The 17562-nt window shown below is 42.1% G+C and overlaps 1 protein-coding gene across 7 annotated transcripts in view; it reads right to left on the bottom strand.

Moving 5' to 3' along the window:
* cerkl (CERK like autophagy regulator) overlaps positions 1-17140 on the bottom strand; it is a 158956-nt gene extending 141816 nt beyond the window's left edge. For 4 of the 7 annotated variants that reach the window (XR_013888159.1, XR_013888158.1, XM_080198888.1 and 1 more), the window contains exon 1: positions 16655-17140. Coding sequence is in view for 4 of the 7 variants with exons in the window: in XM_080198888.1 (XP_080055014.1) it covers positions 16655-16892 (238 nt within the window). In the remaining 3 variants the exon portion in view is untranslated. Of the gene's footprint in view, positions 1-15702; positions 15847-16654 lie in introns of those variants that run through there. The other 3 variants (XM_080198887.1, XM_080198890.1, XM_080198892.1) reach the window with 3 other exon arrangements.
* Between the last annotated feature and the right edge of the window lie 422 nt (positions 17141-17562).

Genomic DNA, 17562 nt, shown 5'->3' with positions numbered 1-17562 from the left:
AAAGCTTGAATAAGATGATGGCTGATCTTGGCTTCAATTCCTCTAACCTGTCCTTTCCCCATACCCTTTGACTCCCTTTTAGTTCAAGCCTGAATACATTCAATGCTTCAGCCTATGATAGCTCTCTGGAGTCTAATAATTCCAAAGATTATTCTAGAGGCTCTGAGAGAAGAAATGCCTTGTCACTGTCTAAACATTTTATTCTGAAACCGTGCCCCCCTAATTTGAGATTCCCCCGCAACAGGAAACATCCTCTCAATATTTACCATGTCGAGCACCCCTTGAACCTTATATGTTTCAATAAATTCACCTCTCAATTTTCTAAATTCCAATGAGTAAAGGTCCAACCTGCTCAATCTTTCCTCATAAGACAATCCTTTCATCCCAGAATCAACATTGAGAGCGTTATTTGAACTGCCTTCCTTGCAAGCATATCCTTACTTAAATAAGGAGACCAATACAATGTGTGGCACCCTAGGTGCAGTTATATCTACAGTTACAGTAAGACAATCCTACTTTTGTACTACATCCCTCTTGCAATAAAAGGCCAACATTCTACTGCCTTCCTAATTACTTACCATATTTGCATAATAACCTCTATGTGTTTCATGTACGAGGAGGTGCAGATCCCAAATCATTTTGTAGTCTCTCTCTTTAAATAATATTTTGCTTTTCTATAATTCCGATGAAAGTAGACAAACTTACATTTTCCATATCATGCTTGTCTCCCCTCTCCTGTGTAATTTAGTGTAGCAGCAGGGCAACATCTCAATGGCGAAGATCAGGAGGACTGGAACATCTCTTCAGAGGAAGAGGTTCAGGAGGGAATAGAGGGAGAGGGTGAAGAGGAGCTGGAAGATGAAGGCCAGTCAGGGGTGAGGGATTACATGGGTAGGAGGACTAGGACTGCCCTCCCACTTCGCAGTTCGCACACTAGGACCACCATATTGTCTGACAGCTCAAAAATAACCCTTCTGCCACCCTGCAAGGCCCTGGTGACCCCCTCCATGACCAAGGGTGGCAGTCCGCAACAAAACCATCTGATCAGGGTGCTGGGCCTGTGTTATCCATAAGCGTGCCTATGCTGTCAGTGCAGGAGGATGATGACGACTTGCGGTGTGAAAAACTCTGATGCTTCACAGCTTTTACTTATGCCTGCTGCCAGCATGCTGACTCCCCAGCTCATGTGAGATAAGTTCAGGCATACATCCCTTTGTCCCATAGCATTAGGGGCGAAAGCCTAGGTTTCAATGATTCATGCAAACGTCCTTCTCGGATGTATGTGACTTTTGATTTGAGTGGGCCTGACATTGTTTCTTACATTGCAGTCCTGTGAGGGTGAAGCCCTAAACCAGTGGGACGGGGGTCAAAGATAGTAAAGGCCTTAAGGTTGTGAACAACAAGACTTTTTAATAAAGTTACAAGTGCAATTGTGACATTTTATTATGATCCCCAATCATCTCTGCTTCACCTCATCCATATGCACTGTGTGCCCCTACAACTCCTTACTCTTGTGAGTCTTCCCATTACGCCTCAGTGTATTTGCAGGATGCAGATCGAAAGTATAGGTGGCCTGCTGCCTTCCACACCCTGTTGCCTGATATGTCCTCTAGAGGGCCAGGACCCTGGCCTACTTTCAGGCAGCACTGATATTGCCATATCACCTATTCTGACAGGTGAGGCTGCAAACATTCTGATTCAGCCTTAGTCAATGACAAGGGAAGGGGATGAAATCACAGGTAGGGAACAAAATTCATGGAGACAGTTGAAGACAATAGCCAACTGGAAGAAAATTTGCTCATCCTTTACCGTATGTCAGACAAGTAGATGGAGTTAAAAGAGATTCTGATGAGGTATAATTAGATGTTGTCAACAGATTTGATTCTTTTTAATTGATTCACAAGATATGGACATCTTTGGCAGGCTTCTAGCAAGGAAAAATGAGTGCCATTATGAACTCATCTGATTATCTTATCTTGATCGCTGGTGTAGGCATTAGCATACTCAGGCTTGTTCAGGAAGTACTGTCTAATCATGGGATCACATGTAACAGAAGACGCTCTATTTTGGGTTTTAAAAGCATAGGCTAGATGAACGCGTTCTGTACTTTGCCTGTTACGAACAGCCAGAGGAACATGTTGTTAGATTAAATCATTTGATCATACCACTGCATACCTGGCACTGAAGTTCATACAGGACATTGTTCAATTGTGTCTTTCTGAATTAAGGACAGCGTCCTATCAGTGGAAAATAGTACTTGCATTATCACTACATAATATTGAGAAATAGCTTGCTTAAACTTAGTTATAGAGTAATTAAAATGGGAGGCGGGGGACTTTAATTATCCAAACATTGACTAGGATTGGAGTACTGTAAGGGACAGAAAAGGGCAAGAGTTCCTAGACAGGAAGCATTGTTAGACCCAGTTTTTGAGAAAGAGGGAATCAAATGGATCGAGTATCCATAGGAAAATATTAAGGGAACAGCGGTCATTCTAATATGGGGTTTAGGTTCACTATGGAAAAGGACAGACTGCAATCCAGAGTAGGAATAATTAATTTGTGGAAAGCCAACACCAATGGTAAGAATGGATCTGGCCCAGGTAAACTGGAATCAAAGATTAGTGAACAAAACTGTAACTGAACAACACACTGCCTTTAAAGAGCTCGTTCAAATACAGTCATAATAATTCCCACAAGAGGAAAGCTAGGGCATATCAAGGTGTGGCATTTGGCTGAGGTAAGAAAGGAATACTTTGCAACTGTCTTTACCAAGGACGATCATACTGGCCAGGTCATGGCAAAACAGGAACAAGTTCAGGCACTCAAAGGGTGTAAAATTGATAATGAGGAGGTGTGGAGAGAATGTCTGTACTTACAAAGTTGATAATGTGCCAGGACCCGATGATCTTTTTAATAAAAATTTCAAGGATGTGAACATTGTTGGTTAGGCCAAAGAAGGTGATGGAAGCCACCTCTTGATCACCACGAGGGATGATACTTGTGGAGTCTCCTTCTCAGGCTAGCTGTTTAATTGTCCACCAGCATTCACAACTGGATGTGGCAGGACTGCAGAACTTTGATCTGATTTTTGTCTGTGGGATCGCTTAGCTCTATCACAAGCTGCTTATGCTGCTTGGCTTGTAAGTAACCTGTAGTTTCAACAGATTGATACTTTTTTTAAGTATGCCTGGTGCTATTCTTGACATGCCTTCCAGCACACTGAACCAGGATTGATTCCCACCTTGACAGCAATGATAGAGTGAGGGATATGCGTGGTCATGAGGTTACAGATTGTGACTGAATACAATTGCTGCTGCTGATGGTCTACTGTGCCTCATGGATGGCTGGTTTTGAGTTGCTAGCTCTATTCAAAATCTATCCTATTTAGCCTTTTGGTAGCGCAACCCCATGAAGGATATCCTCAATGTGAAGTTGGGTCTTCATCTTCACAAAGGAGCATGCGGTGATCATTCTTACGAATGCCATCAGGGTCAGATGCATCTGCTGCAGGTGGACTGATGAGACAAGGTCAAGTGGGTTTTTCACTTTTGTTGATATCATAGATCATAGAATCCTATACTGCAGAAGGAGACCACTGACCCATCGAGTTTGTACCAATCACAGTCCCAGCCAGACCCTATTCCCATAACCCTAGCTAGTCCCCTTGACACTAAGAGCAATTTTAACATGGCCAATCCACCTAACTCGCACATCTTTGGAGCGTGGGAGGAAACTGAAGCATCCAGAGAAAACCCACGTAGACACGGGAGAATGTGCAAACTCCATACAGACAGTGACCCAAGCTGGGAATCAAACCTGGGTCCCTGGCACTGTGCAATATCTTGATAGTCCTCTAGGGCTCAACCAGCCCAGTTAGTAGTGGTGCTAGTGAGCCACTTTTCATGATCAACATTTAAGTCCCCCAACCAGAGTACATTCTGTATCCTTGCCACTCTTCGTGCTTCTCCCAGTTAGTATTCAACATGAAAGACTGCTGATACATCAGCTGAAGGAGACAAAGTGTGTGTGGTAGGTGATAACCATATTTCAGCCGATACAAGATTTCATGGGGTTTGGTGTCGGCATTGAGGACTTCCCAGACAACTCGCTCTTGATTATATATCATTTTTCGCCACCTCCAGTGGGTCTGTCCTGTTGGTGGGACAGGCCATACTCAGGGATGGTGATGGTGGTGCCTGAAACACTGTAAAGTATAAATCGGTGAGCCTGGCTATGTCAGGTCTTGTGGGACCAATCTTTCAATTTTAGCACTAGTACCCAGACGTTAGTAAGGAAGACTCTGCAGGATCAACGGGGCTTAGTGTGCCATTATTTTCAATGCCTAGGTTGATACCAGGCAGTCTATCCAATTTTTTTATTCTGTGGCAGTTTTGATTCAACTGAGCGACTTGCTAGTCAATTTCAGTAAATCCAACCACATTGCTGTGGGTCTGGAATCTGACCAGGTAATGACAGCAGCTTTGCTTCTCTAAAAGACATTTGGAAACCAGAAGAATTTTACGATAATCAACAACAGTTGCATGATCACCATTAGTGGGACTAGCTTGTAATTTCAGATTTTTATTAATTAATTGAATTTAAATTCCACCAGCAGCCATGCTAGGACTTAAACCTGTGTCCCCAATGATATTATCAGTTGCCAGAGCTTCACAGGATCCAAGTGTGCTGAAGAAGTGAGAGCTAATTGTAGAGGCACCGGCCATAATTTTCCAATGTTTCCTAGACTCAGGATGGACTGAGAACTGAAGATTTGCAAATGTTACACCCTTGTTTAAAAAGGAATGTAAAAATTCGTATAACAACTACAGACTCAGTAATGGGAAGCTCTTAGAAACAATAATTCAGGTCAAAATTAATACTTAATTGGAAAAATGCAGGTTAAAAGGAATGCCGGCATGGATTTGTTAAGGACAAGTCATGCTTTACTAACTTGCTTGAGTTTTTTGGTGAGATAAATAAGAGGGTTGATGAGGACAATGCTGATGTGGTATACATGGACTACCAAAAGACATTCGCTGAAGTGAAGTGTCATACAACAGGTCTGTGAGTAAAATTATAGTTCGTGGAGTAAAATGAACAGTAACAACATGGATGTGAAATTGGCTGAGTGACAAGAGACAACAAATAGTGGTAAATGATAGCTTTTTGAACTGGAGGAAGGTTAAGAGTGGAGTTTCTCAAAGGTCAGTTTTAGGTCTCCTGTTTGTTGTGCAAACAAACAAAGGATGAACATATGGATTACACCATATGTATGCCACCTAGAAGATAGGAAGGAAATGAGGTAAGAGTTTTATGATTTTTACAGTTTGTCTATTCAGAAACTGGCTTCACCAGAATCTTTCTTCTATTACAGTCATTTAAATACCCTCTCGAAAAGGAAGTGCGGGAGAGAACCCGAACAGGACTGGAACAAAAAGTGCTCCATGTGTACCAAAAAAAGGCAAGCATAGCTACGGCTCATTAAGGCAGTCTCACTCCTACCCTCAGTTCCTTCCTATCTATTTCTCACCAAGGCTTTCTTTGTTTTTATAATTCAACTTGCTTTGTTTTAAAAAAAATTAAACTAAAAATTTTAAACACTGTCTCTCCTCTCAAATTGTCTTTCACTCTCTTGTGGGGTTGTGGAAGTGTGAAGTGTAAGTGTTCGAAACTAGAATCTCCACCTCACAGGTGTTTGCAATTAGCTTTGACCTTATCTGTCAACAAAACACAATTAGTTGGCTTCCAGTGCCAGTCACAGCTCAGTTTTAGCACTCCTGCTTATGAATCAAAAGCTCATGTGTTCAATTCACACTCCAGGGACAGAAGCACAAAATATAGGCTGGCACGCTAGTACAGTACTGAGGTGGTGCTACACTGTCAGAGGTGCTGTGGAAATTAAGTTACAACAATTGTGGAAATTAAGTTATGACAAACAATACTGTTGAGTAATGGAAAATGCATATTTGCAAACAAGACCTTCAGTAGACTAGTGCTTACATACTCAGGATAAAACACTAATCTAACCTTGTGTCAGTTTCATAAACACTGCATTCCAAGGCTTACAGAAGAACAGAAGAAATAGGAGCAGGAGTAGGCCATCTAGCCCTTCGAGCCTGCCCCGCCATTCAATAAGATTATGGCTGATCTGAAGTGGATCAGTTCCACTTTCCTGCTTTCTCCCCATAACCCTTAATTCCCTTGTCTGTCAAAAACCTATCTACCCGTGACTTAAATATATTTAACGAGGTAGCCTCCACCACTTCAACGGGCAGAGAATTCCAGAGATTCACCACCCTTTGAGTGAAGAAGTTCCTCCTCACCCTCCGTTCTAAACTGCCCCCCCCCCCGCCTTATCTTGAGGCTGTGTCCTCTAGTCCTGCTATCCTTTCTAAGCGGGAAGAATCTCTCTACCTCTACCCTATCCATCCCTTTCATTATCTTATATGTCCCTATAAGATCCCCCCTCATCCTTCTAAACTCCAGTGAGTACAGACCCAGTCTATTTAGCCTCTCTTCATAGTCCAACCCCCTCATCTCCGGTATCAGCCTAGTGAACTTAGCCACAGGATGAAAACAAAGACAAGTTACCATAACAAATACCAAAAAAAAATGTTGACACATTACGCTAATGAAGGAGATGGTTTTCTGCTGGATAAGAAAGGGCAAAAAGCTATGCTATGATTAGTGCACTATGTATACAAATGAAGGATTAGAAAGTTGCTTGTTTCTCAATTGCTGTAACTAACTATAACTGCAAAGTATCTGCATGAATCAACAGAACAAGACAGTGAAATTCACTGTGTCTGTTCTCCTTGCTAGCAGGTAATAAAAGCTTCAAGGGTTTGGGTATAATAACATCAAATAACATCACTAAAAGAGACAAATTATTTGCTTGTCATCTCATTCCTGTTTCTGGGACGTTATATTTCCTACATTATAAGAATGGCTATATTTCAAAAGAATTTTGTTAGCTATAATGCATGTAAAGACATCAAGGTCATGAAAGATATTCTTTAGAACAAAGAACAAAGAAAATTACAGCACAGGATCAGGCCCTTCAGCCCTCCAAGCCTGCACTGACCATGCTGCTCAACTGAGCTAAAACCCCCTACCCTTCCAGGGACAGTATCCCTCCATTCCCATCCCATTTATGTATTTGTCAAGACACCCCTTAAAAGTCACTATTGTACCTGCTTCCACTACCTCCCCCAGCAGTGAGTTCCAGGCATCCAACACCCTCTGTGTAAAAAATCTGCCTCGTACATCTTTAAATCTTACCCTTCACACCTTAAACCTGCGTCCCCGCGTAATTGACTCTTCCACCCTGGGGGAAAAAAGCTTCTGACTATCCAGTCTGTCCATGCCTATCATGATCTTGTAAACAACTATCAAGTCGCCCCTCAACTTCCATCATTGCAGTGAGAACAAACCAAGTTTCTCCAACCTCTCCTCATAGCTAATACCCTCCATACCAGGCAACATCCTGGTAAATCTTTTCTGTGCCCTCTTCAGAGCCGCCACATCCTTCTGGTAGTATGGTGACCAGAATTGAACACTGCATTTCATGGGCGGCCTGAGGTTCAATAAAGCTGCAACATGACTTTCCAATTTTTAAACTCAACGCCTCAATGAAGGCAAGCATGCCGTATGCCTTTTTGACTACTTTCTCCACCTGCGTTGTCACTTTCAGTGACCTGTGCACCTGTACACTCAGATCCCTCTATCAATACTCTTAAGGGTTCTGCCATTTACTGTATATTTCCAATCAGTATTAGACTTTCCAGAATGCATTACCTCACATTTGTCTGGATTAAACTCCATCTGCCATCTCTCCATCCAAGTCTCCAACCGATCTATATCCTGCTGCATCTTCTGATGGTCCTCATCACTATCCGCAAATCCACCAATCTTTGGTTATATTTTCCTCCAAATCGTTTATGTATATCTTACAAACAGCAAAGGTCCCAGCACTGATCCCTGAGGAACGCCATTTGTCGCAGCTCTCCATTCAGAAATGCATCGTTCCATTGCTACCCTCTGTTTTCTAAAACTGAGCCAGTTCTGTATCCACCTTGCCAGCTCACCTCTGATCCCACGCAACTTCAACTTCTGCACCAGTCTGCCACAAGGGACCTTGTCAAAGGCCTTACTGAAGTCCACATAGACAACATCCACTGCCCTACCCGCAATCATCTTCATCATTTTCTCGAAAAACTCGATCAAGTTAGTGAGACACGACCTCTCCTTCACAAAACCATGTTGCCTCTTGCTAATATGTCCACTTATTTCCAAATGGGAGTAAATCCTGACTCAAAGAATCCTCTCCCATAATTTCCCTATTGACGTAAGACTCACCAGCCTGTAATTACCTGGATTATTCTTTAAATGCAAGTTTTTCCCTTTCAAATGTCAACTAGTGTTTCTGTTAGAAAATTGAACCAACATTAAATGAAGAAATATACTTGCCCATCAATACAGCTGCTTCTTATTCATGATTCTTGTGGAGGGCAAAAAGTTTTGCAAAAAAATATGAATTTGCCAGTGATCAACAGAAAGAACTGCAGGACAAGATTTCAAGTTAAAGTTTTTACTGTAACAAACTAAAATTAACATAGACTAAACATGGCTTAACAGACTACTAATGCATCAAATGTAAAAAAGTACTTCCTATTAACTACCCAACACAACCAAAATACTTTATGACACATTTTATTTTAAGCCATGCTTCCAGCAGACATGATGCTTTAAAGGTTAAGTTCTAAACTCCTTGCAGCTTTATAGTAGGCTCCTTCTCTGTCATACCAGGTGAGTCTTCCAATTTCCTTGAAGTCATTCTATTCAATCTTCAGAGTATCCCAAACCAGAAAGACCCAATCCAGCAACTTCTTGTTCCTTACATTTCTATAAGTCCCATCTCTTCAAACAGAGATGTAGTTCTCACCAGTATCCTGCTTGGTGGCTAACACAAAAAAGTATCTTCCTCTGCTTTTCTCATCAGTTTCTGTCTACCCTGTGTGGCTTTGTATCCAAAAAAAAACAGCAGATTATCAGGTAAATCCAGAGGTTGCTGGGGTTTTTGTGTTAAGTAATGAAGGGCTCAGGTTTGGAATGCAAATGTTAGTAGATTATAAATTTTCTAACATATTGAGTTTCATTTCAAGTTTTATAGTCTTTTCAACTTAAGGAAAGAAAATGTTTATTGCAACATGCATGCTATAGGAACCATTCCCCTTTAATGCATTGGTTTGTACTACCATATGCCTTCTCTTGAATGGGAAAGTGGTTAATGAGGTGGAAGTGAAAATGTCTGTTCCTGCTGACAATGATAATGAACCTTTTGAGGGCAGGCTAAAATGTTTCAGTTTTATTCGACAGTAATGAGATCTGGCTGCATCTTTGTGCTGCTCACAATTGCAATCTTCTTTCTGATTCTCAGTTTCAACAATTTTACCTGCACACTTCATTGTTTCTGTGATTTCTTTAGAAGTTAACGCCATTTCATGGACATTTTTGCAACGTATTTTCAGAATTATTCATAAATCAACATGCAAAATTGTTAAATACATATTTTTGCAAGGATGAGAGTCCAATTATCAAAAGATATGTAGCCTGACATTCAGTCTCCATCTCTCCACAGTCACAAATAGGCCCATAACAAAGTATGAAGGTCTTTTGTGAACCCTATGGTTTAAATACAGGCTCCCAAAACATATCTCTTACGCTGAGTGCAAAGGCAAAATACTGTTGTCTATCTCTTCTTATCTTTGACAGTAAATGCTAGTCCTTGTGCCTCTCTTATATTGTAGGTGAAACATATGTAGAGTGCCCAGAGGCCGAGAAACCGAAGGAGGGCAGCACTCGTAATGAACAACAGTGCCACTCAACTTTACCAACTCAGAGACTGGCACCATGTGTACTTTACTGGAGAGAGTAAAGGGGTCTGCACTGCAAGACTCCGAACACTAGTGTTCAGAAGCGTGAGCAGGGAGATGTGACAAGCCAGAAAGCAAACTTGCCAGAAGGAGAGCTTGGATCCTCGCTGTGCTGCAGAGGGCACAGATGAAGACCTTGAGGGCGCAGCCTACACTGAAAGAACGATTCCTATACAAGAGAACCTTTTAATTGTCCTAGGCAGCCTGCCAGAAAACTTGCACACAATAACAGAGACCATGCAGCTAAATACTCAGGGAATGGATCCCCTTCCTGTTCTGAAATATGGTTGGTTCCTGATGGGGACAACACAGGCGATATACATGCTGCCAATAAGGCCTTGCATCTGGAGAAACTCATAAGGCGGACAAATCTGACAACTCTCTCCTCCTGATCATTGCATTGAAATGATGTTTTGCTGTTTCCTTGTAAATAAGCTATCTGTCACCTGCTTGATAGTCACAAGGATAGCAAACTTACCAATATTACTCATTACCTGTATGAGCCTGAGATATAAAAGTTTAGGGCCATCATAAACTAATAACACACAGACAGCGCTGTGTACATGTTGGTATTTGACTCCAGTTCTTACTGAAACAGGTGAATTAGGACAGCTCTGAAGAAGAGTCATATGGGCTCAAAATATTAACTCTATTTTCCCTCTCCACAGAAGCTGCCAGACTTTTGAGTTCTTCAGCATTTTCTATTTTTGAATCAGTGACTGCCTTTGTGCAGACACACAACTTCCTTAGATCTCCACATGACATAGGAGCGTGTAGGATGTATTACACAAGTAAAACACTCCCTTGTTGGAAAGCCTCCTTTGACCTCTCTTTTGACCCTCCAAAGGTTAGCGCTACCTTGTTGCTATCGTTTCAGCTAAATGGGGACCCCAACTACATTCACATCTGTCCAGTATCCTGAACCCTGTGAAGTGACAGCATCTGTGCATTGCAAATTAACTCATGTTGAATCTGAAGCACTTTAAAGTCAAGGTGTGGTCATCTTGCCTGCAACTAGCTGTGCTGTGCCCAGGATGGCCATTATCTATGGACCAACTTTAAGTGGCAGAACTCAGTCACTGTCTGTTAGATATTTGTTAGGTACGCATATCTGCATCTACTGGTTTCAATTTTGCAATCAGTGATAAAGCAAAGATTGATTTCAGAGAAGTTTGCTCACAACTTGGGGGAGCAGAGTAGCATAGTGGTTAGCACTGCTGCTTCACAGTGCCAGGACCTGGGTTCAATTCCTGGCTTGGGTCAATGTTTGTGTTTAGTTTACATGTTCTCCCCATGTCTGTGTGGGTTTCTTCCAAGTGCTCCGGTTTCCTTCTACATTCTGAAAGGTGTGTTGGTTAGATGCATTGACCTGAACAGGTGCCAGACTGAGACGACTTGGAGAATTTCACAGTAACAAACTGCAGTGTTAATGTAAACCTTACTTGTGACTAATAAATAAACTTTAACTTTAAAAACCAGGTGATCTTTGTGTTGCAGCTTAAAATCAAGCAAACAAAGGGATCTCAAAGGTGCAACAGTGTTGTCAGCAAGCATCCAATCACACTGAAATATTCTGATAGCAAATTAAGAAGGTGATAATGATATAACAAAATCAATAATTATGATTGAATTACAGAAGCTAAAGTAAAGAAACTTTAAAAAAATGTTTTAAAAATGTGTTTTATGCTTTTAAGAATCAAGGTATAAATTACAAAAGCAGAGAAGTCATGTGGAGTCGATGGGACCATTGATAAGACCAGAGCTGGAATACGGGCCACAGTTTTGGTCATTACATTATAGGAAGGGTGTGATTGCACTGGAGGGAGTGCAGAAGACATTCACCAGGATGTTGCCTGGGATGGACATTTAAGTTATGAAGAGCGGTTGGATAGGCTTGGGTTATTTTTGTTGGAGCAGAAGTGACTGAGGGACGACATGATCAGGGTATACAAGATTATAAAGGGCATGGACAAGACGGAAAGGGAGCAACTGTTCCCCTTAGTTGAAGAGTCAGTCATGAAGGCACACAAGTTCAAGATGAGGAGTAGGAGGTTTAGGGGAGATTTGAGGAAAAGTTTTTTTTTACCCAGAAGGTGCTGATAGTCTGGAACACATTGCCAGGGAGAGTGGTAGAGACAGGTTGCCTTACTTCCCTTAAAATGTGCCTGGATGAGCACTTGGACCATCATAACATTCAATGCTGTGAGTTGAGCGCTGGTAAATGGGAATTAGATCAGTTGGTCAGGTGTTGGTGCAGATCCAATGGGCCGAGAGGTTTCTTCTGTACTGTGTGATTCTGTATTGTTTTTATGATAATAGAGAAATTTGGTATTCCACTAATATAAAATTAGCTGTTCAGGAATAGTGGTGGTATTTACAAGTAATTATGAAGTTGGTTTGCTGTTAAAAAGCAGTTACACCTCATTCAACATGATGTAGCTTTTTCAAAAGTTTTTGAAGTGTAAGAGTGGAAGTTCAAAGATTTTCTGCTCATTGCAGCCTTGAGGGACCTCAACTGCACAGCCTCTGGAGAAGCGCATAATGACAACATGGCCGTTCCCGTTAATCTGCTCAGGTAATGTCTCCAGGGACTGCTGTCAGTTTCAATGGAGTAATGACTGTGAACTCTGACAATTTTGCCTCTGTTACCACTGCAAAGTCCAGGCCAACAAGACAGGTAAGCCCAAGTGCAGGCCACTTATCTCTGGCAGAATAGAGCCTGTTTTCCATCTCTCCTTTCAACATTTACATTTTTATGAAAACAATATAAGTGAATCTCCATTTCCAAAAGTTTTGCCTGTAACAATGATAAATATTCTTGACAGAAATCAGCAAAATGCCAAAAACTCAAACAGTGAATGATTGAGTTGTTTGGAACCAGAAAGTGAAGGGCTATTTTCATCTATGGTCCAACTATGCTACTGCCTCCTTTCAGACTTCCTTAGTCCTGATCATACATTTTTACCCTGATCATTCATTTCATAAGGATGATTCAAGTATACCAGTTTATCCTTGTAAAACTGCTGACTGTCACAATATAATTTTATTAACTTTCATGTAGAAAATAGGTTCTCAGACATTTTAGCCAAAGGCTGGTGACAGAGACCTGATGGGAACAATTACTACCAGCTGGAGAAAATCCATTCTGTTTCCTGTTATGAATGTATAAGTATCCTACACCAAGAGTGACAAGAACGCAATGCCATCTGTACAGAAAACTATCTTTTCCCCCTCTAGTCAATGAAATCAGTCCATAATGGGTTTGGTCAGACATATTTTTCACATACCTTTTCTATATACTAAAGGCGACTGTATCCCATTTTGCATAAGACTATAAATGCACTAGATTTCCTTTATGAACTAATTCTAACATATAAGTCAGTTTTTCCAATGGTCAAAAGTAGTGTAGAATTATATTTGAGAATTCATTTAAAACAAGTCATCAATATATATTTTACTAATGAATCAAGTATTTGCTATACGACGTTAACAACCAAAAGGTAATCACAACTCTGGGCTGAATTTTCCCACTTTATACCAATCATTCATCCTTCCATAACATTCTACCACAGCAATCTGACCTGAGATTACTCTATTAAAAATCTGTATTTTTAAGCTTTGTTTTCTGCCATATTTTAGTTCTCTGCAAAATATCCTTCACAAAATGAGAAAATTATTTCTAGTCATCTGACTATCTAATTTTGTAACCAGCTGACAGCCAATTGTCCCATCCCATTGACTCCCGTTTAATTGAAGCTTCTGCTTAATATTTTATTCATAAGATCTAGATGGGACTGCAAAATTAATGATCAGAAATGACGATGCCTAACATTCAATAAATTGCTTTGACAGTAAAATGGTGTTGATTCTTTGAGCACACTCAAAATATATATTCAATTCTTTAAAATTGGCATTAAAGCATCTCAAACCAACAGGTTGAGCATTTTTATATACCTGCAAACTACAATAAAACACATGCCCAACACCAATAAGCCACAAATAAGATGAGGTCATGCAATTTTAATAGAACTGTACATAACGATTGAATACTTGTAATTGTTTCTTTTGGTTTTACTTGGTTGCTTCAAAGTTTTGTCAAGTCGAGGCATAATCAAGATCCAAATTTACGATTCAAAGAAGGTAAAACAATAGCTAAAAGCAAAGTCTAGGTCAGGGGACAACTAAAACTGTATGTCAACGGAAGCCCTGTAATATGTACTTTTTAAAACTACTTTTAGAAGTTAAAAAGTAATTTTGTCAGCAGCCACCAGGGCTGCATTCCAAACACTCCTTTGAGTATCAAGATACTCAGATTACGCTACTTCTCTGGCTCAGAAAGGATGCAAGTCAACCGTATGTAACACCTAGTAGTCCACTCACATCCAATGTTTACAAACTGTCAACATACCACACCTGTAGTATAACTGTAGCATGATATGCCCTACTGCTGTATTTTTATTACAAAATTTCTGGAAACAAACAAACTCAGAAATATTTATGTTTCATTGCCCATTAAAAGATGTGGTATGTGCAAACTTCTGTAAGTTTTAATGTAAAAAAGCGATATTGTCCCTTATGCCCCACAAACTTTGTAGAAGATTGTAAAAAAAAAGTTCAAATTCAGATGGTAGAATCGAGGAACAACATTGCTCTCTTAAATAACAATTTAGTGCTATCATAATCTACGATATATATTTCTCATTTCATAAAACATCCGCAATTTTTCAATCTGCATTGCGAGAGTTGTATAACACCACTTCATGGTATATTGATACTTTGACATTTGCAAACACACTACCTTTGTGGCAAATGGATATTGCCAACTGATTCTTTTTTTAAATTCATTTATGGGATATGTGATTGCTGGCTGGCCAGCATTTATTGCCCATCCCAAGTTGACCTTGAGAAGGTAGTGGTGAGCTGCCTTCTTGAGCCACTGGTTGGTATAGGTATATCCACAATACTGTTCGGGAGAAAGTTCCAAGGTTTTGACCCATCGACATTTACGACATATTTCTAGGTGAGGATGGTGACTGACTTGGAGGGAAACCTCCAGTTATCTGCTGCCCTTCTCCATCTAGTCATGATGTGGAGATGCCGGCGTTGGACTGGGGTAAACATAGTAAGAAGTCTCACAACATCAGATTAAAGTCCAGCAGGTTTATTTGGTAGCAAAAGCCACTAGCTTTTGGAGCGCTGCCCCTTTGTCAGGCACCTGATGAAGCAAGTGGAAAAAGGTACCTGACGAAGGGGAAGTAGGAAAGGTATCTGACGAAGGGGCAGCGCTCCAAAAGCTAGTGGCTTTTGCTAACAAATAAACCTGTTGGACTTTAACCTGGTGTTGTGAGACTTCTTACTGTCTTCTCCATCTAGACAGAAATGGTTCTGGGTTTGGAAGTGCTGCCTAAAGAACCATTCTGAGTTCCTTCACTGCATCTTGTAGATGGTACATATGGCTACCACTGTTCATTGGTGGTGGAGAGAGAGAATGTTTGCGCAAGGGGCACCAATCAAGCGGGCTGTTTTGTCCTGGATAACGTCAAGCTTCTTGAGTGTTGTTGGAGCCATACTAATCCAGATAAGTGAAGAGTATTCCATCAAACTCTTGACTTGTGCCTTGTAGATGGTGGACAGGCTTAGGAAAGTCAGATGAGGTCTGACACATGTGGTAGGATTTCTAGCCTCTGCCTCTGACTTCCTTTTGGAGTAAAAAGTCTGACAACACCAGGTTTAAGTCCAACCGATTTATTTGATAGTACACTCACTTCACTGGTCAGGTGAGGGCAGAGGGAGGCGCGCGAACCTCCCTCCACCCGCGAGCTTCCAACCGTCGCTCCAACTACTGGTCGGTCACGCTCCTGGCGGGGACGAGTGTGAGGAGGAAGCGTTGCTGCAACTCTAACAGGCGTAAACAGGAGGAGGCTGAGCAAGGGGAAACAAACAGGCTGCAAATGAGTGAACCGAGGCGGAGGTCAGTCACCCCCCTCGCTGCCTGGTCTGAGGCAGCCGACAGCAGCGGGGGGCGGGCAGTGCGGGAGCCCTCTGCAGCCTCGCAGGTGGGTGTTCTGCAGGATCAGATCTGCAGAGGCATATTCCAAATCGAAAAGAAAAGCTGCGACGTCGTGTTAACACCGAGCAGATTGACGTGGACGCCGGGGTTAGTCCCTTCGTCAAGATAATAAAAATAAATTGGTTGGACTTAAACCTGGTGTTGTCAGACTTTTTACTGTGTTTACCCCAGTCCAACGCCGGCATATCCACATCATTCCTTTTGGAGCCACAGTGTGCGATTTTCCAGCCAGGCTCACTCCAAGACAACAGACCTTTGCATGGTCTGCTCCGGCCTGCTACAATTCCTGTAGTGGGTGGGATGGGAAAATTCCAGCCACAATATGTACAAGGCTAGCCCAATCCTGTTTCTGGTCATCCAAACTACATGAAATTATTGTCTGTTGTTAAAAATACTGTTTTACAAAAAGAATGACCTTTCAGTTATCTTAGCCCGTTTGTATACTTTGATAAATCTAACAAACTTAGTACTCCTACAGGTGTTGAACCGTATGTAGCAGGAATCCTCTACACTTCTTGCAGAGTACATGACCATGTGTGAACCTCTGTCAGCAGCACAGCTGAGCTGGAATATGTGGACAGTGCAGACTCCCTGCTCTCAGCTCCAGCCCACACTCAGCAGACACACAATGACCACCGCCTACCCACCTGTCAGACTCTCCGGTTCAATCGGCGTCCACGTCAATCTGCTCGGTGTTAACACGACGTCGCAGCTTTTCTTTTCGATCTGGAATATGCCTCTGCAGATCTGATCCTGCAGAGCACCCACCTCTGTGTCCCCCTGCGAGGCTGCGGAGGGCTCCCGCAGTGCCCGCCCCCCGCTGCTGTCCGCTGCCTCAGACCAGGCAGCGAGGGGGGTGACTGACCTCCGCCTCGGTGCACTCATTTGCAGCCTGTTTGTTTCCCCTTGCTCAGCCTCGTCCTGTTTACGCCTGTTAGCGTCGCAGCAACGCTTCCTCCTCACACTCGTCCCCGCCAGGAGCGTGACCGACCAGTAAGGCGCGCGCGCGCGGCCGTTGGAGCGACGGTTGGAAGCTCGCGGGTGGAGGGAGGTTCGCGCGCCTCCGTCCGCCCTCACCTGACCAGTGAAGTGACCAGGAGGGAGATCACCACTTTTACGTACACAGAAGTTTCTCACTGCCACAGTAAGATGCACTCACCTGTTGGCAGGGCAGAGGAGTCACAACGTTGTAGGTCTGCTGAAGTCTTTTTATTTGTTAGTGTCACAAGTAGGCTTGCATTAAGCACATAAGAACTAGCAGTGGGACATTTGGCCCCTCGAGCCTGCCCCTCCGTTCAATAACATCATGGCTTATCTTTTGGTGGACTCAGCTCCACTTACCTGCCCGCTCACCGTAACCCTTAATTCCTTTACTGTTCAAAAATGTATCTATCCTTGCCTTAAAAATGTTAAGTGAGTTACCTCAATTGCTTCACTGGGCAGGGGATTCCACAGATTCACAACCCTTTGTATGAAGGAGTTCCTCCTCAACTCCCCTTATTTTGAGGCCATGCCCCTGAATTCTAGTTTCAGCTATCAGTGGAAACAACTTCCC

This window comes from Carcharhinus amblyrhynchos, chromosome 11 (assembly GCF_965287045.1).
Source record: "Carcharhinus amblyrhynchos chromosome 11, sCarAmb.v2.hapA, whole genome shotgun sequence".
Lineage (NCBI taxonomy): Eukaryota > Metazoa > Chordata > Chondrichthyes > Carcharhiniformes > Carcharhinidae > Carcharhinus > Carcharhinus amblyrhynchos.
Note: the sequence above shows the minus strand (reverse complement) of the source record. Positions and strands in the feature narration are given on the sequence as shown.